At 51.6% G+C, this 17,807-nt stretch overlaps 1 protein-coding gene across 3 annotated transcripts in view; it reads left to right on the top strand.

The window, feature by feature from the left end:
* Positions 1-6,483: 6,483 nt before the first annotated feature.
* CHERP (calcium homeostasis endoplasmic reticulum protein) overlaps positions 6,484-17,807 on the top strand; it is an 18,566-nt gene continuing 7,242 nt past the window's right edge. For 2 of the 3 annotated variants that reach the window (XM_070416324.1, XM_070416322.1), the window contains exons 1-9: positions 6,484-6,566; positions 6,876-7,049; positions 10,853-11,037; positions 12,063-12,200; positions 12,489-12,640; positions 14,137-14,281; positions 14,375-14,464; positions 15,763-16,015; positions 16,753-16,928. In XM_070416324.1, the coding sequence (XP_070272425.1) occupies positions 6,542-6,566; positions 6,876-7,049; positions 10,853-11,037; positions 12,063-12,200; positions 12,489-12,640; positions 14,137-14,281; positions 14,375-14,464; positions 15,763-16,015; positions 16,753-16,928 (1,338 nt within the window). In that variant the 5' untranslated portion in view covers positions 6,484-6,541. The remainder of the gene's footprint in view (positions 6,567-6,875; positions 7,050-10,852; positions 11,038-12,062; positions 12,201-12,488; positions 12,641-14,136; positions 14,282-14,374; positions 14,465-15,762; positions 16,016-16,752; positions 16,929-17,807) is intronic. The other variant, XM_070416323.1, reaches the window with a different exon arrangement.

The raw sequence follows: 17,807 nt of genomic DNA, 5'->3' as shown, positions 1-17,807 counted from the left end.
TTCTCTTTTTCCCTCTCCCTTCCTCTCTGAAATCAATAAAAATATGTTTGTTTTTTTAAGTATATCCTGTCATTTCACTTGCCTGGACCATACTGCTACTGTAAGACCCTGAAGGATGACCCGAGAGGTTTTGTAATCTGCCACTACAATTCCAGCAGGGCTTCCAGCAGCTCTGACCCAAGATGCGTCACTGCTTTACAATTAAGGGCCAGGTTCAGTGATGGCCTCATTTGTCAGACGAGAGTGAACTCTTACTCAGGAATGTTTTCTCCAGAGACTGTAATACCTGTTGGTCTCAGGGCAACTCCCATGTGACCAGGTTTGCTTGGTAACGAGATCAGGCCTAATGACTGCTCCATGCTCCAGCACAAGACAGGACCATCTCTTGTTTCCACAACATTCCTCCCCTCTTTTGGCTTCAGCTAGTTCACCACATGAGGTTCAGTTATTGTGGAATACGAGGTGACAACCACACCAAGCTCTGGCTTTATTGAGACTGTAGGTCTGGATATCAGTCTGGATTTTTTGCCATCCTAATCTACACTAACAAAAGAGAAACATGCTAATTGGTGTCACTCTATTACACCCACCAGCCAATCAGGATGTATATGCAAATTAACCCAACAAAGATGGTGGTTTAATTTGCATACAGGCGCGGAGTGAAGACAAGAGGCTTGGCTTCTCTGCTGTGGCTGCAGCAGAGAAGCAAGCCTCGCTGTGGCAGGAGGGGAGAAGCCAAGCCTCGCTGCGCCTAGACCAAAGGCCTGGGTCCTGGGTGCCAAAGGAAAACTGGTGCCGGCAGCCAGGGGAAGGAAGGCCTATTGCACCAATCTTCGTGCAATGGGCTTCTAGTTTTTAAATAACTCTTATTGTCTATACATGTTTAACAAAATTGTTAAAGCTACAATGTAAAAAAGAATGAGAAAGCCTGGCCTGTGTGGCTCAGTGGTTGAGTGTCAACCCATGCACCAAGAGGTTACAGGTTTGATTATGGGTCAGGGCACATGCCCAGACTGCAGACTAAATCCCCAGTAGGGGGCATGCAGGAGGCGATCAATGTTTCTATCTATTCCTCTCCCTCTCTAAAATCCATAAAAACTTTTTTTTAATGAGAAGGATCTATGGATAGAAGGAACAATTTCCAAAATGTATTGAGACACATAAATGTTTATGAATAGTTTCACTGAAGATACAGAAGAAACTGAACAGAGCAGTTGCATCTGGGGAAGGGGAGGATATGTACACACTTTTTAAAAAACTGGCATATTGTGCATTTTATTTTGTTATATGCTTTTAAAAAATATGCCAGAAACATTTCCCCATATTATTAAATATTCTTTCTTGATTCTGTGTGTCTGTGTACATAGTGTAGCGTTTCATTATTGGGAATGTGCTACAATTAAGCCCTCGGATAAGTTTGCAGTGCACAATATAGCACACACTTCTGACATGGAATACATTTTCACGGCATATTTGCAGGACCAAAGCAAGCATGCATGTGGTTTTAAACTTATCTCCATTTTGCTTCTTAGGTAAGTCACTTCCGCAAGTTCATCTCACCCAGAGGTGTGTATAGTTTGTTTACTTAAGTCTTGTTTCCAAGTTCCTGGAGACCATCTCTGCAGCAGCCTCTGTCTGGCAACTCTACTGTTTTCTTCTAACCGGTGGATTTAGATTAGCCCACTGAAATGAGCCTAGGTCAGTGGTCGGCAAACTCATTAGTCAACAGAGCCAAATATCAAAACAGTACAACGATTGAAATTTCTTTTAAGAGCCAAATTTTTTTAAACTTAAACTATATAGGTAGGTACATTGTTATTAAGTTAATTAGGGTACTCCTAAGGCTTAGGAAGAGCCACACTCAAGGGGCCAAAGAGCTGCATGTGGCTCGCGAGCCGCAGTTTGCCGACCACTAGCCTAGGTGATGCCCTGTGATGCTTAAATTTTCAGTCTCGGATAAATGCACTTTAAACAATATGAAATGAATTATGAAAGAAGTAGTCATGGATGTACAATCTTTCTGGGAGGCAATTGAGCAATTATAAGCATTAAATGTGCACTACCTTAGATTAAACACAAGTTTTATATATATATATATATATATATATGTATATGTATATGTATATGTGTATATATATATATATATATATACATACACACACACACACACACACACACACACACACACTAAGACACTTTTAATAGTGGTCTAAAAATGGAACCAACCCAAAAGACTCCATAGTCTGGCTTTGATGGAGGGGGAGAGGGGGGAGCAGCTTACAACCTGATAGAGCACCTGAATTAATCTGGAAAGTAGTATCATTTTAAATCTTAGAACACATAAACTTATGTGCATAGGGGGTTAAGTTTCTTATATGTGAATAGGGGGTTAAAGTTTTCTTAAAGTTTCCTTTTCAAGGCCTGTGCAATCAGGGAGGTGACTCAGCTGTGAATCCAGCAAGTAGAACCAATAAACATGGTCAGGACTGACCCACTAGGAGTCAAAACATCTTATCATTATCTCATTGCCTGATGACAAATTACAATTACAATAGCTGATGTCTGTGGACCCCCAGGCCTGCACGTAGCTGCATTCCTAACCCCAGCCCCTTCTCCTTTATAATCCTGTCCCCTGAATCTTGCTGGAAGGCAGGATTTGATGCTTGTAAGCACCCGGTCTTCTTGGTTGGCTGGCCTTCTCAATAAACATCTAATATGATTCAACCCTGCCTTCGTTATTGGACACAGTGACAGGCAGCTCGAGCCCAACCAGGAGTTTCCCGGTAAAAGCTTCAATCAATTATTGTAAATCCACACCACAGAGTCATATGCAGTCATTAAAAAATGACAATACAGATTCATCAACCTGTTTTGGTTCACAGATTCTATTAATCTGACAAATGCTGTGTATCTTCAATTCACAAAAATTCTGTGCTATCTCTGAAGTCTATCCATGGCGGGTCACAAGTTAAAACTTCTTGATATAGATCTTTACTGACATGGGAAAATGCCTACACTATCCAGATTACTAAGCATCATACTAAACAGAAAAATCCCACAATGTGACCCTATGCCTGGAGTGTTCACATAGCTAGCTATCTGGTTACTGGATAACTTTATCAATGTAGGCCCTGCCCTCCTCCCTTATCAAGGTCTCAGCGCCCAGTTGTTTTCCTTAATAACACCTCTGTCTTATGTTTACTGATTTATGCCTTTCTGCTGCCCATCCCCCACCCCATAGACTGTAGACTCCTGAGAGCAGAGCTTAGGTCTGACTTGCTCATCCATAAGCCACATGCAACACACTCCCTTTTTTTAAAAAAAAATCCTCACCCAAGGATATTTTTCCATTGATTTTTAGATAAAGTGGGGGAGAAACATGGATGTGAGAGAGACACATCGATTGGTTGCCTCCTACACGCTCCCCCACCAGGGACTGGGGACTGAGCCTACCACTGAGGTATGTGCCCTGGACAGGTATCAAACCTGGGACCCTTCAGTCTGAGGGCCGATGCTCTGTCCACTGAGCCAAATAGGCCAGGACCAGCTCCCACTTTTGCAAACCAACACTGGTCTTTACAGGTGAACATTTGTAATCCTATATAATAAAAGGCTGATATGCAAATCGACTGACAGCAGAACAACTGGTCGCTATGACACGCACTGACCACAGGGGGAGCACTGCTCAGCCAGAAGCCGGGCTCATGGCTGCTGAGCGCAGCAGTGGTGGTGGGAGCCTCTCCCATCTCCGCAGCAGTGCTATGGATGTCTGACTCCTTGCGGGCCTAAGTCAGTCAGACATCCCCTGAGGGCTCCCAGACTGTGAGAGGGCACAGGCCAGGCTGAAGGACCCCCCACAACCACCACCCCAAGTGTACGAATTTCGTGCACCGGGCCTCTAGTCAATTTGTAACAGGAAAGACTAACTTGGAACCTCAAAAAGCATTTCATTCTTCTCATTAATAGACCTGTATTTTTAAAACTGTACTCACTGATTACATTTTGAATTCCACCAATAAAAATGTTACGGACATTTTTCTCTTGGGTTATGAAAGTACCTACAAAGGCCCTGGCTGGGTAGCTCAGTTAGAGCATCACCCTGATATACCAAAGTTGTGGGTTCAATCCCTAGTCAGGACACATACAAGAAGCAACCAATGAATGCATAAATTAGCGGAACAACAAATTGATGTTTCTCTCTTTCAAATCAATACATACATTTTTGTTGTTGTTGTTAATCCTCACTGGAGGATATTTTTCCATTGATTTTTTAGGGAGAGTGGAAGAGAGAGGGAAAGACAGAGAGAAACATCAATGTGACAGAATCACATCGATTGGTTCCCTCCTGCATGAACCCCGACCAGGGCCTGGGCCAGGGAGGAGCCTGCAACCAGGTATGTGTCCTTGATAGGAATCAAACCCGGGACCCTTTGGTCCATAGGCTGACGCTCTATCCACTGAGCCAAACTGGCTAGGGCAGTAAATACATTTTTAAAAAGTACCTACATAATATCCTGAATTTTGCCTCTTGGCCCATAGAGCCTAAAATATTTGCAATCTGGCCCTTTATAGAAGTTTGCCAACCCCTGGCCTCTGGCATACAGGAGGCAATCCCAGTGTCAAAAGGAGACATTTTGTAACAATGAAAAGTATATCTAAAATGTACATCAATTTGCATAGAAAAAATGGCCAACTAAGTATCAGTGTGCTCTAGTTTGCTGCTTATTTTTCCCCACAATTAGCATGCATTAATTTCATCCTCTTATCGAAAAAGGGACCACATACTAAACCCGACAAGTTCAGGGGAGGTCCGCATGGCAGGCCTTACAAGCAGACAGAAAGTAACCGCATTGGATGGTCTGAACATAAAAATTCCTAACTAAAGACAGGTCGTGGCAGGTAGTTATGTCCCAGGCCTGTCTGTAGCTTCCTTGTCAAAAGTCAATCTTCACCTTATATGAGCCTGTTCAATTTCCTTTTTGCATCTAAGATAACATACCTTTTTTTTTTAAATCCTCACCCTAGGATATGCTTTTATTGATCTTTAGAGAGAGGAGAGGAACATCAATGTGAGAGAAAGATCGATTGGTTGCCTCCTGTACACGCCCTGGACCCGGGATGGAACCTGAAAACTAGTTATGTGCCTTGACGGGGAGTCGAACCCGAAATCTTTCAGTGAACCAGCCGATGCTCCAACCAACTGAACTACCCGGCCAGGGCTAAGATAACATACAAGAAAGGAAGGAAGGGAGGAAGGGAGGGAGGGAGGGAGGGAGGAAAGGAGGGAAGGAGGGAGGGAGGGAGGGAGGAGAGAGAGAGAGAGAGGGAGAGACGGGGGGGGGGGGGGGGGAGAGAGAGAAAAGAACAGAAAAGGAGAGAAAAGAAAAGAAAAGAAAGGTGAGGATAATCTTGCCCGGACCCACAGGGCAAGAACCCCTCAATGTTACGTTGTTCCCCGCAGACCATCTCTACGTGCTGTACATGTTAACTATCCCGCACCCACGAACGCAAAAGTACCTGTTTCTCTATTTTGCCTTTTTATCCAGTCCCAGATTATCTCCTCGCTTTGTTTTCTCCAACTCCCTTAACCTACCACCAGGGGATTGCATGTTACCCTCTGTGCCGCTCCTCCTTTTATTTTAATGTATAAAATCAGCTGCTCAGCTGCCATTCTCCAGAGCACCTTCTCAATTCCTTGAGATTTTGCTCCCCCGCAACTGTCAGTTTGACGCAAATAAACTCATAAAAATTCCCTACAGGTTTGGACGTCTCTTCACGTCCACACTCGTTTTAGAAGTTACATCACTGCTCCTTTCAGGAAGGCGGGCAGTCCTGCAAGCGAGTCGCCGGAGGTCGGCCGTGGGCGCTCCACACGACGCGGAAGCCACGCAGGCTGAGGCCAGCGGGAGTGGCAAGTTCCCGCCGCAAAGTCTTCCTTACCGCAGTGCTGGGTGCGGCGACAGAAACCGAGTGGGAGGGTCTCTGGAATCTCACTAAGCCCAGTTCCATCCTCACCGAGCCCGGCGACTCCGGGTTCTGTGTCCACCGCGGGGCTGGCCTGGGAGCCTCCCGCACTCACCTCGCCTCGCACTCTCTTCACTGCCGCTCCCCCGACAATACAACACAGGCCCTGACCCAGACAAGCACGCTCCAGTCCCCTTGCCCCGCGGAGAACGTGCCTCACCGGGCCCCCGGGCTGCAACGAAGCCAGCAAAGAGCCCCTGCCACAGATAACGGCCGGCACGGCTGACCCAGCGGTTCTGGGGCGGCGGGAGACGGAGGCCCCTCCGCGCAAGCGCAAAAGAGCCCCTGCGTCTGCGCACCGCGAGCCCCTCCCGCGCGCTCGGCCTCACGCGGCTTCTTCCCGCCTGCCTCGCGCCCTCACTTCCGGGGTTTCCCGGCGACGGCCGTAAGTGACGGACGGAAGCAGCCCACGAGGCCCGCCGTAAACGGCTCCCTCGCGCCACTTCCTGCCGGCTTCCACAGGCGGCGCTGGTGGGGGATCGAGAGGCACCGGAGGTCGTTCCCGGCGGCAGGAGCCATGGAGATGCCGCTGCCACCCGACGGTGAGGCCCAGCGCGAGTTTAGGGACCGTTTCTCTCTCCCCCGGACCCCCTGTTGGCCTACCCCGCCTCCTGAGGTCCCCGGGCCTAGGAGGGGGCGGGGCTCGGCCTCCCGGGTTCGCCTGCGGCCTCTCCCGCGGGTCTCCGCATTCCCGGCGCGCTTGTGGCCCCTACCAGGACCCGTACAAGGGCGGCCTCTGCGGGGCCCAACCCTAGAGATCCCGACCTGGCGGACGGCGGCTGGTGCGCCAGGGCCCCCGGATTTGGGCGGTCCTCGCTGACGCCCCGCGTGGCCTTTTCTCCGTTCTCCAGACCAGGAGCTTCGAAATGTCATCGACAAACTGGCCCAGTTCGTGGCTCGCAACGGGCCCGAGTTTGAGAAGATGACGATGGAGAAGCAGAAGGACAACCCCAAATTCTCGTTTCTGTTCGGAGGCGACTTCTACAGTTACTACAAGTGCAAGCTAGCGCTGGAACAGCAGCAGCGTGAGTCCTCTCCCGCTCTCTGGTCGCACCCTGGAGCGATTTCTTTCTCTGATACCAGTGCAGGCTCTGCCACAAACCGCCTTCTTTTGGGTCGCATGCTCTTTCATATTGTGGGAGCTAGGCCTTCACGATCCCTTCCGTTGTTCCCAGGCCTGCAGCAAGTGGTTGCTGGGTCCGAGTGTAATGGGGAAGGAGGTTATGGATCCACCTTCTGGGCTCGAGATCAGGGATTTTTCTATTGTTTTTGCAAACGTGATGACTGAGGTCAGCAGAAGTAGTGATTGCTTCAGTGTTTTCCAGGAAGGAAGTGATAGAGGCTGGACTGGGACTCTGTTTTGAGCCACTGTTCAGCTCCCTTTGTGGGCAAGGTTTTTGTACATTTCAGTTGCTTGCAGTCCAAATCGAAAAGTATTGTCCCTTTGGGTTTTAGTTCTTTGCAGAGGTTTACAGTGTTCACTGAGTTGGACATCAGGATTCTGGTCCTGCCCTCAGGATTTAAGATGGAGTTAGAAATCACAGCTGGCCTTTGAATAACAAATAGCCTCCAGGTTGTAAGGTCCTACATCAGTTTTGTCCAGTAATGATTACCTAGCTTCTGAATACATTTGAGTAAGTAGAGGATTGCTCAAGCTGATGGGCATTGAAAGCTGAATGTTCCCTGGACTACAAGCACCAGACTTTGTTTGGGGTCATTCTTATGCCCTAATACATAGTACACAGTAACGTTCAATAAAGAATTTGTAAGAAACTGCTAAGGTGCAGTGGCTTGAACAAGCTTGGTGTGTTTGGGTATCCATGGAAGAAATCATGAGAGGCCCAGCATAGCTGGAGCACAGAACATGTGTGAAGGAGGGAAGCATTTGGTCTGGAGTGGAAATGCCAGGGGAATGTTGGGGTTTTCACCCTCAGTTCAGGGGTTCTTGTGCATAGTTATATTTGAGATGGTGGTGAGGGAGATCAGCTTCCTGAAATTGTAGGCAGAATGTTGTGTGTGCTTACATGTCCCTGCACACCAGTTTAAAACCCCTGCTGCAGAAAGTGTGAAGTCACGAGAGAGTTTGAAACAAAGGAGTGATGGGTCAGGTTCCTATGGTCAATGTGGCAAAGCTGGAGGAGCAGGAGTGGAGGCTGGAACCAGTGAGGCCAGCAGGGAATGCACAGGAGCATTTGACGGTAAGGTCTGAATTAGATCAGTAGATTGAGCCTGAGGGGCTCAGCCTGGGGGGTCCCCTGGGTTAAGGGGTCGAATCCATGAACTAGGGCACCAGATGGATATATTTGACATAACCAGGTGTGTGTGTGGGGGGGGGGGGGGGGGGGGGGGGAGACAGTGCTTTGGCTGGAGTGACCAGGAGTGAGAGCTGCTTCCCTTGCAAGGGGAGCCCACTCACCCTGCCCTGTAGGGTTAGCAATCCAGGGCTGCTTGGGACTTGGTGCCATAACCCAGGAAGGAAGGGTGCTTCTAGCAGGCGATTGGGGCTCATGAAGTGTTTTCTGCAGGTAATATCTAGCTGTGATTGAAGAATGCATAGAGTTAGTCAGATGGAAACTGAAGAGAGAAAAGTGTTCAGGCAGAGGAAACTGCCTTAGGAGGAACTAGGGAGTGGAGGGGACAAGAGCTCAAGGTGGCTGAAGCCCAGAGAAGGAGGGGTTCTTAGAGTGGCTCAAAGTGAGGGTGCAGAGTAGGGAGGGCTGGCTTGCCAAGGATTTAGGCATTCTCCTGGGAGCTTTGGGGTCTCTTGAAGGGTTGTTTTCAGGTCTGTGTTGTGGAGCAGGGTTAGTCATTGTAAAGACTGGAGCCCAGGACTGTTCTAGAATGGCGTTTTGCAAACTTTGTTGAAGGACCAGTTTTTGTTTTTGTTTTAAATTCTGTTGTAGAGAATATACCTTTGCAAAATAGAGTAAAAATGTGAGCCATAAAAGCATCAAGTACTTCTTCACCATTTCTGTATTTGTGTAATCTTTCACCTGACTGCTCCTCAGACCACACTTTGAGCAGCATCACTATATTGCCATGTGGGGGGGACCGGACTGGACTCAGGGAGACCAGTTTCAAGGGTGATGCCGGTGACAGCAGAGTTGTGGCAGTGACAGCAGGGACACAAACAGACCAGAATGTGATCTAGAAAGCTGATGACAGCACGGGTTGACTTGTCAGTGTGAGGTGCAAGGGAAAGACGAGGGTTTCTGCCTTCTAGGCTCTGGCTTGGGTATATGGGCATAGCCATGCCAGCCACAGAGATCAGGAGTAGGGCTTGGTGGGGTGGAGCATGGGGCAAGAGGATATGCATGCCTGTGGAAAGCTATGGGCTGTTCGAGCTGTAATTAGGTCCAGAGCTCAAGGAATCCGGGGTGAACATGATAGAGTTAGGAATTATGGTATGCTGATTGTAATTGCGTTCCCCTAGGGGTTTCAGAGAGAAGACAGCCCTGGCATCCCAGCAATTAAGGGTCAGAGAGAAAGTGGAAGGGGCCACACAGACTGAGTGAGACAGGGACCTGTGACAGGGCCATCAGGCTGAATAAGGATGTCCCCCAGGGCTGTGGGGATAGGGGTTGGGATGGGTGAACAGAGCCAGACTTTCCCTGGGCAAGTAAGATAAAGGAGAGATGAATCGAAATGGAATCTTGGCTGTGAAATTGTTGAGATGAGGGGCATGCGATTAAGGGAAAGTTTTTTAAGACAGAGACAGGTATATTTTGGGGCTGCTGGGAAGGAGTCGGAAAGAAGGAGAAAATGAAGAAATGAGAGCGAGAGAACAGATTGGCTGAAGAAATGTCTCTGGGAGGTGGAGGAGGATGTCCCCGAGGGTGTCAACACCAGAAGGCTCAACCAGATCTAAGAAGTGACTGAGTGTCCCGAGATGGGCCCTGGACAGCACCATCTGTTCTGTCTGCCTGTCTTTGTCCAAAGGCCAGGTCCCCTTGGGATGGGACTCAGCAGGGTTCCAGCAGTGCGTGGTCATGTTCAGACCAGACAAGACCCAATGGCCGATGGGGAGACCATTTTGTTCAGCGACCCTTCCCAGCAGAACCCCCCACATCCCACCACCCAAATGTCTATCTCTTCTCATCTGGCCACATTCGGGGCACACACCCACTTGACCCAGTCTCCTACCAGTAGGATGGTCGTCTCACCTAGCTCAATCTCGATTGACTCTGAGGAGTCCCTTTCCCCAAACAGAGTCCGGATAAGGAAATCAAGGGGCACGTGGTGATGGGCCACAGCATGTGCTCGGGGTGCTGCCTGCTCCTATTTTGGGCTCCCTGGCTGGGTGTCAGGTGGCTTTGATGACCTGAAAGTAAAGCGTATATTAGGGGATGGTAGCAGAGAGATGCTCGTGGGGGCAGAGCTTTGGCCTGGGTTTAGCTTCAGTTTAGGCCTTGGTGAGGTGGGGAGGGTGAAGGGGGATGGGCTCTAGCCTGGTCTGTGCCAGAGGACACTGGGCAAGACAGACAGTGTTGGAAAGAGTGGCAGGGTTACAGTCCTGAGATCTCCAAGGAGAGGACTGGTACAGAGGCGGAAGGTGGTGGATGGGACACGGGAAAGGGGCTGGTTCTAGTCTCTGGGGGAATGAGAGGGGTGGGAGAGCCAGGCTGAGCATGAGTGGAGCCCGGCAGACTTCGGTGATGGTGTGGCAGAGGCAGGGAGTGTGGCTGCCCCACAGTGCAGAAGTCCTCTTGTGGATGGTAAGTGTAGAGAGGGGAGCCCCTATGGCTGAGGGCTGCCCAAGAGGCGGCCAAGGAGACACCTAGACCCCAGCCACCTTCTCACCGGGGCACCTTTTCTCCTCTTCTGCCAGTCATCTGCAAGCAGCAGGCCCCAGAGCTGGAGCCGGCCGCAGCGCTGCCACCCCTCACACAGCCCCCGTTAGCCCCTGCTGCACCCATCCCACCTGCCCAGGGAGCCCCGTCAATGGATGAGCTCATCCAGCAGAGCCAGTGGAACCTGCAGCAGCAGGAGCAGCACCTACTTGCCCTCAGACAGGTATGGGGCCTGCTCCTCCTCTTCCCTCCCACTCCATCAGCCCTGAGTAGGCCTAGGGCCCTCCCCTTTCCCCTTTTTGTCCTCAGGTGGTCTCTGGAGCTCACCCTTTTGCCTCAGTTTTTGCATCTGTACATTGGGACTCACAGATAGCTATCAGGAGGACCCATTACCAAGCATCAGTGCTGTGGACAGTGCTGCCACTACCCACGGCGTGTTTAGCCCAGTCCCTCTGGACAGAGGTTGCTTCTCATTCCAGTGAAATCATTACCCAAGCTGTTTACTGGAGTGGACACCTATGAGTGGGACTACACGTTAGAAATTGTGTAACAGAATACCATGTGGCCTTTGGTGCCATTGGCACCAGTTCTTGTTAGCCAGGTCACTCCAAGCTGTTGAGGGAAGGACCCTTCTGTCTGATTCATTACGGTTCTAATACTTTTTGCCAAATATAGTACGATGAATCACATGGAAAATGAGACGAATGAAAAAAAATAAGGCATCTGAAACACCAGCCCCTGTTTTATTACTGTATTTAAGATGACTGTCACATTGCTGACAACAGAACATGCCGCATCACTCACCCTCAGTTTCTGGCTGGAGCTTCTCATAGGATGGGTGGTCCAGCCTCGGCCAGCCCTGATCGGACTGCCTGTCCCCACAGAAGTCCCAGATTTCAGCAGTCTCTCAGTTTGCCAGTCTATCCTGTTTTAATTTTCCATTCCCTGGTTGCTCTCCTTTCTCCTGACTAGTGACCTTTCATAAGTCCTCTCTGTGCTGTCTGTCCACTTTCTTTTTGTGTTTAATTAGCCTGCAGAGGTCCCTTGTTCTTCTGGGTCTTATCAGTCCATCTGTCACCTGGGGTAGGGGTGGACATTGTCTTTCCCTCTGTCTCATCTTGCTCTAACCTCTGCCTGCCGTGGCCGTGACTGCTCCTGTGGGTGTGAGGCTGTGGGTGTGAGGGACAGGGCCTTCTGCTGCTGTGGTGGGACATTGATGGGCAATCTTGGTCCCACCTGGCCTCCCAGGAGCAGGTGACGGCGGCCGTGGCCCATGCGGTGGAGCAGCAGATGCAGAAGCTCCTGGAGGAGACCCAGCTGGACATGAACGAGTTTGACAACCTGCTGCAGCCGATCATTGACACGTGCACCAAAGATGCCATCTCGGTGAGGGCAGTGGGGCCGGGTGGGCTCAATGCTCCCAGAACCTAGTGCTCCTGACAGGTGAGAGCCCACCAAAGCCTCTGGGCCAGGGCTGCTATAGCGATGCCCCGTCTACTCTTGCCCTTCCCCCTTGAGCACCTCCAAGAGAGGGGGAAGGCAGGCAGAGGCTGCAGCATGCGGCCGAGCCCTTGGGCACCACACCCTCGGCTGTGCCCTGACCTCCCTGGGCACCTGCCCAGGCTCTGGCTGGGGAAGCCCAGCTCTGCTCACCCATTGCTCTGTCTGTTGCAGGCCGGGAAGAACTGGATGTTCAGCAACGCTAAGTCCCCTCCACACTGTGAGCTAATGGCAGGCCACCTCCGGAACCGCATCACAGCTGATGGGGCACACTTTGAGCTGCGGCTGCACCTCATCTACCTGATCAATGACGTGCTGCACCACTGGTAAGGGCCTCTCGGGCCCCGCTTGCCTTCCCTCTTCTTCTGGCCCTCTTGTGGCCACTGCACTTCACTCAGTAACTTGGCTGGTCTCAGGATGTGGGTCATTTGTCCAGAGACCCTGGGAGAGGGTCATCTATGCCACAAGCTCCTCCTCTTCCCACCCCCACCCCACCCCCACACTCACACACACCTCAGCCTATCCCTGGATCCCCATCCCCAACTCACCTAGGGCCACGGTTCCTTCACTCCTTACTCAGGGCAAATTCTGGTATCTTTCGGCATCTCTGTTGGCTGTCAGCTCTGCGTCAATGATACACATTACACACCCTCAGTCAGCTGACTGCCCTGCTTCAGGTTCCCCTTGCAGACCCTATGTCCCAGCCCACCAAGACAAATCCCCCACCCTCACAGCCCTGCCCAGGCCAGTGGTTACATCTGCACTGCCTTTTGGGGGCCTTATGACAAAGGTTAACTTAAGGAACCAGATTCCTGGGCCAAGACAGGCCCCGGGAGGAGACAGGCAGAAGGAAGCAGTGCTAGTAAGGCGGTGTGTGGCTGCCATGTTTGGCTTTGAGCTTGGCCAGCTGAAGGGCATGGTGCCCGTAAGGGCAGCAGAAACTGACCTGTCCCTCTCAGTCCTTTGCCCTGCCCTGTCTTCCCCCACACGTATATCCTGGGTCCCTGCCCTCCTCGCGCCACACTCAGCCTCTCCCAACATCATCATCTCCTTATTTCTCATGGGAAATAAGCAGCCGCCTGGGACTTTCCCTCCCTTCCTGCTTTATTCACTCCTCTTCTGACTCCAGGCAGCTCTGCAGAGACAGCCCTGTCCTACCTGTCCTCCGCCTGGACTGCTCTCCCTCCCATGACCCACTTCCCTACTCCAGGCACTTGCTCCAGTCTGTGAGCTCTCTCTGTTGAACTTGGTGTTGGGAGGGGTTCCAGCCACTTGCCTCATGCCATCTGGGCTCACTGCCACACGGGGGGCCCCATGCCACCTCAGTGTGTAGCTGCAGGGACCTCCACACCCCATTATCCTCAGAGTGCCCCCCGAAGGATGTGGGGGCAGGTCCCCAATGCCAGGCACACTTGGCATACTCCCTCTGCCTCCTGAAACACAGGGCCCAAGTCAGATTTTTGTGCACATGGGATCACAGTGCTGAGCAAGACCACATAGACAAGGCCCTGAGCCACAACAGCTCTAGCCTGTCCTTTGTGGACATTGGGATTCTCACAGGCTCTGTGTCCATTATGCCAGGAGGGAAGGCTTATTTTACTAACAAGGAGATCAAAGTGACAGGCATTGCTCTGGAGGTCCCCACCTGTGTTTTTTCCCTCCTCCCACTGCCGTCGGTCAGTGGGGCCCAAGTGCCAGCACAGATCCTGTGGGGAGCCCAGCCCTCGTCCCAGCCGGGTTGGGGGCCCGTTCCCTGAGAAGGCAGAGGGTGCTATGGCTGGAGCCACGATGGTAACGGGCGCGTGGCCGGGTCCCGCCCCAGGGCCCTGACGCGCGGAAGGTCTCTCCCTCACAGCCAGCGCAAGCAGGCCAGGGAGCTGCTGGCCGCCCTGCAGAAGGTTGTGGTGCCCATCTACTGCACCAGCTTCTTGGCCGTGGAGGAGGACAAGCAGCAAAAGATTGCCCGGGTACGTGGCGCAGCCTGGAGGGTAGAGTAAGGTGGGTAGGGGATGGGGCAAGCTGTTTCTCCCTGACATGATTGCTCATCCTCCCGCGTCCAGCTCCTGCAGCTATGGGAGAAGAACGGCTACTTTGATGACTCCATCATCCAGCAGTTGCAGAGCCCGGCCCTGGGGCTCGGCCAGTACCAGGTGAGTGCAACCACCTCCCGAACTACACGCGGGGCCAGGGTGACACCACCCAGCAGCTTCGAGAAGTCAGAGGGCCCACCTCCCCCACCTGGGCTGGGAACAGCCGATGGAATGGTGGCTCGGAGCCCAGATGGCATTTTCTAAACTGGGCGCCCGGGTGGGCCTCTAGTGAGTGTTGAAGGCCGGGGTCTGAGCAGCACCCTTGGGGGGCCCTGTCCCATGCACAGGAAGGGGGGAACCCTCCCAGGGAGGCTTCCTGGTGCGCTTGTAACCGAGTTTCCCAATTTAGGCCCTGTTCTCAGGGTGTCATTGGCTTGTTTGCACTGGTCCTCCAGGCCCACATTCACATGATGGGAAGGTGAGGAGACCCCAGGTAGCCTAGGCTGCTGTGGCCATCACCTGGTGCAGTCAGTGCTCCCCGTACACGTGTCTGCCTTTGCCCAGGGGAGGGGCACAGGGCAGGGAGGGTCTTCTTGGTTCCCTCTACCATGGTACCAGCATCACTGCCCTATGCGCAGCTTCTGGAATAAAAAGCACAGCTCACACCTTCTCTCAGGCTGGAAGGCCTGGCTGAATGTCAGGAGCTCTGCAGGCTGCTTCCCTCGGTGATGGTCCTAAATGCCATCTTCTCCACAGGGGACAGGCGCTCATGCTCAGAAACAAATGAGGAAAGTGCATTTCCTACTTTCTCTACATTTTACCCACTTTTCCTTACGTTAAATAAAAATGGACTTGTATTGCTATACAACAGTTAAGGCTAACTGTTTTTTTTCCTCTTGAGTTCAGCTTAGTAAACGTGATAGCTCGTGTTTACTAAGCCTCTACCATGTTCGTCCCTTTCCATGTGTTATTTGCTGGCTTCTCCCTGAGATCTTCAGACATTGGTCCCAACATTGTCCCATTTTGCAGATGAGAAAAAATGAGGCTCAGGGAAGTGGTGACTTACTCAAAGCCAGGCAGCAAGTAAGCACAGCCCATGAGCATGTCTCAGAATATTTGCCAGTGATGTGTTTTTAAAGTCTGTGTGGCCGCCTAGGGCACAGCTATCATTGCCTGATTCCATCATCAGGGAATTCTAAACTGCACTGCACATCACCGGGATTTTGGCTAGATAGGTGGTCTGGTTCTCAAGATCAAGTTGATCGGTTTCCATGACGTCACCTGCCAGCTGGGCCTCACTGCGCCTGGCAGCACCCCGACTTCCCAGTGCTTTCCTAGCATTTGACCCCATGCTGCTCTGGAAGGAGTGGGCCCTGAGGCTCGAGCACTGAGTGCCGCCGCCCTTCTCTTTCTGCCAGGCAACGCTTATCAATGAGTACTCCTCGGTGGTCCAGCCCGTGCAGCTGGCCTTCCAGCAGCAGATCCAGACCCTCAAGACGCAGCATGAGGAGTTTGTCAACAGCCTGGCCCAACAGCAGCAGCAGCAGCAACAGCAACAGCAGCAGATCCAGATGCCACAAATAGAAGCTGAAGTCAAGGCCACACCACCACCACCTGCCCCACCGCCAGCCCCTACGCCCGCCCCCGCCATCCCGCCAACCACCCAGCCCGGTATGTGGCCCCCCTGCACCCACTCTTGGGGGCTGGTCCCAGCAAGCAGCTTTCCCCCAGAGAAGGGCTCTAGTTTTGGAGTCTTTGGCCAGATTCTAATCAGTTTAAAGCAGCAGGCTGGGGAATTTCACATTTAAACATAATAAAACTTTTATAACTCAGTTCTCCTTTATAAACTGTCCCAGAGAACAGGCAAAGAGGAAAGCTGCCCAGATCATTTTCTAAGACCAAGATAACTTTCTTACCAGTTGGGCAAGGACAGAACAAGAATTACAAATATAATCCATTGTCGCTTCTGAATAAAGATGCAGAAGTTCAGAACAAAGTCTTGGCAGATTAAAACCAGCCAAGTATCTTTAAAATATATTATGACCAAAAAGGACATGTTCCAGGAATGTATAAGGATGGTTTAACACTGAAGAAGCCTAATAACGTAACATCAAATGGGAGGAAGTGATATTTGAATTAGATACAGAATAGGTAATAAAATTCAGCAATGGTAAAAATTCTTCAGCAAACTAAGGTCAACCTGGTAGAAGTACGGTACTTCCTGTAAAGCTTTCAGAACAGAAGTGTGTGTCCTGCTGCCTTCCCAGCAGTTTTCCTTGGGTCATGAAGCGAGGATTTATCAGGAAATGAAGCCCAGTCTGGGCTGCCCGGGTGTCTGCTGATGACCGTTTTGGGTGGTACCTCCTGCTGCTGTGGCCTCCACTAACTGCCTTCTTGCCTGGCTCCAGATGACAGCAAGCCTCCCATCCAAATGCCCGGCTCCTCTGAATATGACGCCTCAGGAGGGGTCCAGGACCCTGCAGCCACCGGCCCCCGGGGCCCTGGGCCCCACGACCAGATCCCACCTAACAAACCACCGTGGTTTGACCAGCCTCACCCCGTTGCTCCGTGGGGTCAACAGCAGGTATTTCTTACCGGGGCAAGTGAGCGTGCTTGGGCCTAACGAGACTGACAAGGGTGGCGGGCAGCCTCTGTAGGTGAGGGGCTTTTAGCCGCTTGCTGGGAGACTGGAAGCTCTGCAGCAGGGTCTGGGGGAGAGGGTACGATAGCCCCATCTTCCCACGGTACTGGGATTAGGTGAAGCAAGAAAGGCAGGCCTTACCTCCTCTGGTGCTTTGATCATTTGGGATTGTCAGTAACAGGTCCCCGTTTTCCAGTGCATGCAGGGAAGTTCCACACAGCACAGGAGGGTGCTCCATTTGCTTCCCTTGTTTTGACTCGTTTGACTAGCAAAGTGTCAACACCTTGTCACCCTGGAGAGAACATGGTGCTTTTAAAAGAGGTGGAAGGTCACAAGTGTCAGGCAGCATATTCTGGGGCTGAGATTCTGGTCACTTCCTCCCATTTCCTTGGGGTCAGAAACTTCCAGGCAAGGGCGAGGGTCATCTCATCCAGCATAGCAGAACTAGGAGGCTCACGACAACAGGGTCCCCTCACCGAGGGTCTGCCCTCGGTCGGCAGTCCATAGTCAGACGCCACGGCCTGGCCTGCCCATGAGGCATCTTACACGTTTTGAAATGATGGCCATATTTAAAGTTTGGCTTTCTGGCTTCCTGCGGATATGGTGGCCGGGGCCAGTCTCTGGTGGTAATGGTCAGTGGAGCTAACCAACCATGACCCTAGAGATGGGCTCTCTGATTGGCCTCATTGGACCCATCCTCCCTGGCTCTGAGTTTGGGTTGCAGTCCAACTTTAAGTCTTCAGAGCAGCAGCTGGGTGAGATTAGAGCTCATGTCTTCAGCCTTCAGAAACAAGTTTCCTGGGTCAGACCTAGGAGCAGACC

Source organism: Myotis yumanensis, unplaced genomic scaffold (assembly GCF_028538775.1).
Source record: "Myotis yumanensis isolate MYYU_CA2020_CCGP unplaced genomic scaffold, mMyoYum1.0.hap1 SCAF_5, whole genome shotgun sequence".
NCBI classification, from domain to species: Eukaryota; Metazoa; Chordata; class Mammalia; order Chiroptera; family Vespertilionidae; genus Myotis; species Myotis yumanensis.
This window is presented reverse-complemented; position numbering and strand designations above follow the sequence as displayed.